The sequence below is a fragment of the Marmota monax genome, unplaced genomic scaffold, assembly GCF_021218885.2.
Source record: "Marmota monax isolate L192 unplaced genomic scaffold, Marmota_monax_Labrador192_F-V1.1 WCK01_AAM20220418_F8-fsc00139, whole genome shotgun sequence".
NCBI lineage: Eukaryota > Metazoa > Chordata > Mammalia > Rodentia > Sciuridae > Marmota > Marmota monax.
The window spans coordinates 1,672,141-1,680,616 of record NW_026695226.1 but is presented as its reverse complement, the minus strand read 5'-3'; the positions used below and the strand labels follow the sequence as shown (position 1 = coordinate 1,680,616).

Below are 8,476 nucleotides of genomic sequence, written 5' to 3'. Positions count from 1 at the left end.
TGTCAGAATTCGAAAGCAGTGTCTTAACCACGGGAGGGACCGAATCTGCTAACTTCCAACAATATATGTGAAAGTGCTTTTAAGTGACATTTCGTACGGGTGACTCAAAAGCAAGTCTGGACTCTATTTTGAGATCGGACACCGCACAAAACCTGCCACCTTCAGCTCCAGCACCCAGACAAGACCATAATGCCAATACGCCCCTTTACCAAGCCACGCCTCTCCGGAAGCACGCACGCGTGCACACCAGCACCGCTGCCGCGGCTTTCAGAGCTAGCGCTGTCACGCTCTATTGCGCATGCCTCAGGGCGGGGACGAAACCGCTATTGACCCGGAGGGCAAGTGCCGGTGGGAGGCAGAGGAACAGCATGGTGTCGGGCGGGTAGACCCGAACGGCCTGTGCGTCACTTCCGCTGGGGCGGGGCGGAGCTGAGTGGGTGGAGCTCCGGCTGCTGCGCTTGTTTGTGCTGGAAGCTCAGCTGATGCGGGCCCGCCAGAGTAGACGTCAATGCCGGGAAGAGACCAGTATCCACAGTCGCCTGTGATTGCGGCCTGCATCCCGGTAAGTGGCCGCGAGATGATGGGGACGGGATGAGAGGCAGGCTGGTGGCTCCGGGCACTTGTCTGCCTACGGAGTCCTCCTGTCTCTCTATCCTGGGCACTTCAGAGTCAGGGGGTGGGGAGATGCCCGGTTTCGTGGAGGTCCCATCATCCAGGCACCCTGTGGCAGCCGGGTACAGAAGGGGCCGCGGATCCCGGGGCTGATTGGTGCACAGCGCCGCCTGCCTTCTCTGCTTCTTCGGGTGCTGCTGCCTCGGAGGCGGTTGGTTTCGCTTGTCCCTCCCTGCGCCTCTTGTCCCACCCCTGCGATTTGCCAGTTTCGCGGAGTCTGTCTCCGCTGGATTGTAGTATTCTCCAGCAGGTCCCTGGTGACTCTCAAAAACAACTTCTCTGTTTTACATTGATCTTGACTGTCACTGTATACCTCGTGCTTTCATTGCTAGATATTTCTTTTTCGCCCCACCCGTATTTGGCCCCGTCACTGCCTGCTTCTACTGCTTAAGCGGATTCAAGTGCGTGCGCTTTTTTTTTTTTTTTTTTAAAGGTGAAGCTGTGTGAATCGTATTGCAATACTTCCTACCTTTTTGCCATTTCTGTGATTATGCTAAGAGGAACCTGGTTCCACCCTAGTACAATGATAACTTTTCTAAGTGGTGACTCTTTTCAAGAGTCAGCAGAGATGTGACGTAAGGGACTATCATATAGTAGTTTTAAAAATACTATTTTTATTTCCAGGAACAGTTGTATTCTGGATCCTAATTTTTGAGATATCAAATATGACAAAAGTATGTTTCAGGATCTCAAGAAAAAGTCATTAAAATAATGTAATATAAAGAACCTTAAAGTCTGAGAATTTTTAAAAAGTACAGTAAGCTGTAAACTTAGTTTATGCATGTGAAGTAGTTGTATCAAGCTCATTTTAGCTATTTTGTTAAATTTCTTATGCAGATTAGTGTTACTTTCAGTATAAGAACATGTTATTTCATAATTTTTATTAATTAAACTTTAGTGTTGATCTTATTTTTCTGAGATCTAAAATAAAATCTTGTAAGTAGTGTCCTTTTCATTAGTGATGTTGGATGGTGGATCAGTTTCAATAGTTTATATATTCACTTGTTTTCACATGCAGAGTTGATTCAAGTACAGTTTGTACTTTGAGTTGGTTTTTTCCCTTAATTGAGACAAGGATTGTGCTGAAGCATGGACGTTGCTTCACTTGTGGAACATATATTTATAAAAAGGTCAGAGTTAGAATTCTAGGCCCTAGACACCTTCCTGTCCTGTCATTTCTCTGCTTTGAACTTTCTCTCCTATATCTTGTATTTTATCCTGTTTAATGTCCATTACTTTTTAAAAGTTGCTCCTGAATTTTGGAGGATATCTTTTCTCCCATGCTCTCTCATTTCCTTGGAGGGCGTCTCTTTCTCTTCCTTCCTAAACCTGAATGTCACTCAAATTTCTACTACACATGTTGTTCTCTCTAAGCCAGAGCTTTGATATTTGAAACCCAAGGAATACTATAATAGGTCTGGGAATATTTCTGAAATGTCTCAGAAGATATAATGTATATTTGCAAGTAAGCATTTTCAATAAAGAGGAGCATTTATCAGGTTCAAGAATACTCAAGTAATATATACCATAAACTATCCTTTGGTAAATTTGTGCAGTCTAATGGTTTCAGGTGTCACATGCTGATAATTCCACACATGAATCCACAGTCTAGGTACATTTTAATTTATATACTCCAATTTGCATTCTGTAAATCCAAAAGAAAATTCATTTTTCCCTCATATTAAATTAGCTCTTTCCTAGTTTTCTCATATTCACAATTGATATTTTCCCTCTGTCTGATTTAGAACCATAAGTCAGTTCTCTTGACACTTACTTCTCCATATCCCATTCTTGGTGTCATCAATCCTGTGTTTCATTATTCAATTAGTTTCCTTGACCTGTTACCAGATGTGGCTTACAGTAGCCCTCTTTTCCATTCCAATACTATTACTTAGCTAGGACCTTTGTTACCTTTTTGGCTACATTATTGCAATGATTGCATAACATCTGTAATTCATTCTTAGACTTCAATATGGGCCTCCTCCTGGCAAATCCCTTGATTCCTTTAGTTAAAACTCCATTTCTATCTAAGCCTCTTCTTTCTATTTATTTTTATTTTTTGATATTTGGGATTGAACCCAAAGGCGCTTCACCACTGAGCCACATCTCCAGCCTTTTTTTTTTTTTTATTTAGAGACAGGGTCTCACCAAATTGCTGAGGCTGGTTTTGAACTCACAATCCTCTTGCCTCAGCCTCCGAGCTGCTGGGATTATAGGTGTGTGCCACTACGCCTGCTTCTTCTTTTATATAAGCCTCCATTGTATTTTTACCGCCTCTATATTTGTTATTCTTTTCTCATTGATGATGGAACTTTGAATTATTTTCCCCATTTTTGCATTCTTGACTTAGGTTTGACTGAATTTACTCTCAAAATAGTTATCTTGAATTTCTAGTGTTGGCATTTGGTAACAAGTTAAACTTGTTGATCATCCTCTAAGTTTTGTAATTTTTGCTTGATAGTCATAGTTTTCTGAGAGGAGTATATTAAAATCCCTCATTAGGATCATAAAATCATTCACCTGCTGTGGTTTCCATTTCTTTTCTTTCTTCTTTTTTTTACCTTTATAATCTATAGTTCTATGCAAAGTTGAAAGATACCTTTATGATAACTCATGATGATTAAATCTTTTTGGAAAGAGACAATGCACACTTATTAATCACAGTCTAGGCTTACATTGCTCTGTCTTCGCCTCAATCTTGAACTCATCTCAATGATTAATCCTCTTTCTGACTTCCCTTCATCCACCTTGTGCATGCTGTTTTACTGAAGGCTAATTACTGTCTCCAAAGTTTTGCTTGCTTTTTCCTCTTAGAAAGTTTTTCCCCTAGATTCTCTTAATAATTTACTTCCTCACATAAGGTCCTCTACTAAAATATCAACTCACTTCTAATTATACTTCTAAAATAGTATTCTCTATGCCCTTCTTCTCTTACCTCCTGCTTTATTTTAATTCATAGCACATCTCATTCTGATGACATACACTTTAGTGGTTATTTTTTTATTTTCTAAAATATTGTGTTGGCCCACAAGACTACCTGAAGTTTAATAAGTAAATGGCTCGTTCTTTTTATTATTATATAGTTCCCCCTTTTTATGTTTATGTAATGCTTTTCCCTTAAATTGCCTTAAGACTGTGTCCTTTGTATTGGTTTTTACATAATTTCCCCTCAATCCTTTATTTACCTATTTTGTCATTAGATTATAAGTGGGTCTCAAAACTAGCATGTAGCTGGTGTTTTCATTCCCCAAATTTTGCTCTTCCTTTTTACTTTTTATCTATGTCTTTTGTTCACTTTATTTTTGCTTCTGATATATCTCTGAACATTTTAGATCTACTTATTTTTTCTGTATTTCTGAATCTTGGTTGCACATTTTCTTATTGGCTGCATTTGCTGATCCTCTCTGTAGGTGACAGTTCATCTCCTTGCATGTTTTGTAATCTCCGTGCTTACATTCAATGGTAATTGTTTAGTGTGGGAGTCTAGTTGCCCTGGGCTTTGGAAGTGTCTTTACTTGGTGGCTTCAGTTGACTTGGAATTCCAGTTGTCACCAGCTGACCAGTTTCATTAGGGTCTCTGCACCATGAGGGTAGTTTGAGTATATGCCCAGACCTCAAGTTCAACTTGTAGATTTCCCTCCATTGGTATGACTTTTTATCTACAAGTAGTTTAAATATATTTTATCAAGGGCTTTCCTATTAACTTGTTTTCTCACATTGTCTGCAAATCAAGTTCAGATGAGCCAAGAAAGCAGACAGGTTTACATTTTTTTCTGTCCTTTCCCATAAATGTTTTAAAATAATATGTGCACATGCAATATTATTTGAGGCTATTATCTGGATAATGACAATAGGTTCTTAGTTTTGTCTTCCTCAGTATCATCTTCTACCTTCCCCTCCTGTAATCTCACTAGGTCCTACAGTAAAACTGCACTACTGCACAATTTCTTAGTGTACTCATTGTGGATTTTTTACATGCTTTTGTTCTGTTTATATGTGTTTATTTGCTACCATCTAAACCTAGTGCTTTCTGCTTTGGAATGTTATTTAATTATTAACTCAATTCCTTTAATAGATATAAGTCTATTCAGATTGTGTGTTTCTTGTGTGAGTTTTGGCAGATTGTGTCTTTCAAGGAATAGGTGCATTTCATCTAGGTTATCAAAATTGTGGGCATATAGTTATTCATAGTATTTCTGTATTATCCTTTCAAAGTCCATTGGATAGTCATGTTCCTTCTTTCATTTTTGAGGTAGTAATTCATGTTTCTTTCACTTTCTCTCTGTGTCTCCATATATTTTGAGGCTTCCAGTTATCTTTCTGTTATTAATTTCTAGTTTAATTAATTCATGTAGTCTAAGAACAGACATTATATGATCTATGTTCTGTTGTTTTTTATGACCCAGAATGTTGTCTTTATTGGTGAATGTTCCATATAGGCATGGTATGAATGTGTATTTTTCTCTGTGATTTAGTAGTTTCAAAATGTCAATTATATCCAGTTGATTGATGGTGTTGTGAAACTGTCCTGATTCTGTGTGTTTTCCTTTTTGAGTGAAAATAACATACCTACTCTTGCTTCCTTTTGATTAGTGTTAGCATGGCACGTTTTTCTAATCTTTATGTGTCTTTATATTTAAAATGGGTTTTTTACAAACAACATAGTTGGGTTTTGTTTGTTTTGTTTTATTCACTCTGATAGTTGGTCTTGTCTTCAAAGCACTTAAAGTCTGGTGTCACATAAACTAATCAAAGAATTAACAATAGGAAGAAAAAATAGCATAATATCTAAATTGCATATTAAATTATGTGTTGTAGAAGAAAATCTACATATTGGGAAGCTTTCCTAGATTAGCTTTTTTTCTAAACATCTTATTACTCAAGCTAAAAAGGGGAATTATTTTCTATTAGTTTAAAAGTGAAATCTATATCAGCTATATTGGAAATATATTCTTTTTTCTTTTGAGGCAGTTTGCGAAGTATGGTTCAAATTTTATATTATACTCAATTTTGATTTTAACTTAAATCCTAATTTTTCTTTTTCTTTTTTTTTTTTTTTTTTGTGTGTGTTTGCCATTTTAGGTAAGACCATGAATTATGGCATTTCTTAAATGAAGCATTCACAAATGAAGTGAGAGAATGTCATATAGAAAATAAATGATTTTTAAGTTATGTCTTTTAGTTTGACTATAGATATATATATTTACCTCCTTAGTAATGCAAGAAGTCTTTGTGGGAAGCAGAGAAGCAAGCAGCTGCTTTTTGGATGTTTACCTAAACATTTCTGGAGGATAAGCCATATCAGTCTACAAAGAGGTTTCCATGCCAGCAAAGTAAGATGTAAATGGACCAAAAATGAAGCTTATTCTTGGAGTAAGCACTATTACTCCCCAAGCAACCATGGTTTACATATTGGAATTTTGAAACTTAGTACTTCTGCTCCTAAGGGACTTACAAAAGTAAGCATTCATATGTCCCGTATTAAAAATACTTTGAACTCTGTTTCAAAGGCTGTTTTTGGCAATCACAATGAAATGATTTCACGTTTAGCTCAATTTAAGCCAAGTTCTCGAATATTAAGAAAAGTATCAGATGGTGGCTGGTTAAAACAGAAAAATTTTAAACAAGCCATCAAATCTCTGAAAAAATATAGTGATAAATCAGCAGAAAAGAGTCCTGTTGCAGAAGAGAAAAGTCACATTACAGATAAAGAAGATTTAGGTAAACAAAGCCTTTTTCGTTACACAACTAGCATAACTACAAAATTTGGAGAGTCATTCTACTTTTTATCAAATCATATTAATTCATACTTCAAACGTGAGGAAAAAATGTCTCCAAAAAAGGAAAATAAACATTTTCAGGTCAAATCCGAACTTGAAGGTGAAAAGACTCAAGAAAAGAAGTCCATATCTCCAGATCCTGGCATCCTGACTGATAAGCCAGGCTCTGGATCTTCCATTGATACTGTGGACAAGCCTGCAAGTCAGAGTGGAATGCCTGATGTTCTTCCAGTTTCTACTAAACAAAGTATTGCTAACTTTCTTTCTCGACCCACTGAAGGTGTTCAGGCTTTGGTAGGTGGTTATATTGGTGGACTTGTCCCCAAATTAAAATATGATTCAAAGAGTCAGCCAGAAGAACAGGAAAATCCTACTAAAACTGAGCAGGCTGTCAGCAAAGAAAAAACTGCAGAAGAGAAAAAGCACTTATCTCTTCAGCGAGAAAAGGTAAGTTTTTGTCACTATGATTTGATTGTGTTAATTTTTGTCAGATTTTTAAGTTTCATTTCCTAATAGAACCTAAGAAACATTAACTATTTGTTAGAGCAGTTTCATATTCTAAATATATTATGTATGTATGTTATGTCTTTGTAGATTATTGCAAGAGTAAGTATTGATAACAGAACCCGGGCATTGGTCCAGGCATTAAGAAGAACAGCTGACCCAAAGCTCTGCATTACTAGAGTTGAAGAATTGACTTTTCATCTTCTAGAATTTCCTGAAGGCAAAGGAGTGGCTGTCAAGGTAATTCTAATTTATTTAATCTAGCTTTGTCTTGGAATAAAAATGTTAATAAACCTTTTTCAATGGAGAAAGCAAGGCCTTTCTCTTTTTTATTTTTTTGAAATTTTTTTGTAGTTTTGTATGTATTCAGTAATTGCTTCATTGATTCTGTGATATACATTATGCTAATGAATTCCCTAGTTTGTGATATAAATTATACTATTAGTATTGGCATCTGTATTTTGAGGTTAAGCATTTATAAAATAGAAGGTTAGTATCAGTATATTAATTGAATTACCTAATAGCTGCCACAGTTTTCTTACTTGCAGTATAGATATTTGTACTTTTAACTACTCTTTTTTTTAAGGTTTTTTTTTCATACCTTTATTTAATTCATTTATTTTTATGTGATGCTGAGGATTGAACCCAGTGCCTCACATACGCCAGACAGCCATTCTACCACTGGGCTACAGCTACAGCCTACTTTTAACTACTCTTAAGACAAAATACATAATTCATATGTAAAGTGTTTGCTAGTTTTTATTTCATGGCCTCTCCATATTTGAAAGCCTAAAAATTTTAATGACCTTAGTGCTAATGGAACTGGTAATCTTAAGTGAAACAATGAGCTTTCCCTTACCTGATTTTTGAAAATCTAAAATAGTGAACATAATTTAGACCCATTTAAGTAGACTGTTTTTAGAAAGTTCTCTAAAATGTGTTTGAGTCTCTTTATCTGTAATAATACAATTGTTAAAATTATATTAGAAATGTATTAGTGCTTGTGTTTAGCTTGTCATTCAAGAAATTATTAGTTCACTCATTCACATTTATTCTACTTTTTGACAAATCACCTTGCTGAAAAGGTCTTTGAATAATGCACCTTTCCATAGTTTTATATTATATAACAGATATATTATAATACATAAACTTTTAATATTTCATGTTCCTAAAATTTGGGGTTGTCTTTCATATTTAAAAATATCCTACTTAAAAGGCAAATTTTCTAAATATACATGTGTTTTTAATTGTTTCACATTTCGATGATGTATATAGAAATATAATTACCGTCTTTTAGTTGATTTGGGAACATTGTATCCTAAACTGGGTAGATTATATATAACAGAAATTTATTTCTCACAGTTCTGTAGGCTGGGAACACAAGATGAGGAGCTGTCAGATTTGGTATTGGTGAAGGCCTTGTTCCTCAGTATTGTGGCAAACTCATGGGGCAAGAGGGGCAAGGACACTAATCCCATTCATGAGGCAAAGATCTCATGACTATCACTTTCCAAAAGGCC

At 36.0% G+C, this 8,476-nt stretch overlaps 1 protein-coding gene across 3 annotated transcripts in view; it reads left to right on the top strand.

Annotated features, from left to right (window-relative positions):
- The first annotated feature begins 385 nt into the window (after window positions 1–385).
- Pnpla8 (patatin like phospholipase domain containing 8) overlaps window positions 386–8,476 on the top strand; it is a 41,662-nt gene continuing 33,571 nt past the window's right edge. Inside the window, exons 1-4 of one of the 3 annotated variants that reach the window (XM_046435370.2) lie at window positions 398–562; window positions 5,755–5,803; window positions 5,888–6,899; window positions 7,047–7,196. In XM_046435370.2, coding sequence (XP_046291326.1) covers window positions 5,784–5,803; window positions 5,888–6,899; window positions 7,047–7,196 — 1,182 coding nt within the window. In that variant the 5' untranslated portion in view covers window positions 398–562; window positions 5,755–5,783. Of the gene's footprint in view, window positions 563–5,754; window positions 6,900–7,046; window positions 7,197–8,476 lie in introns of all 3 variants that reach the window. The other 2 variants (XM_046435369.2, XM_058576070.1) reach the window with 2 other exon arrangements.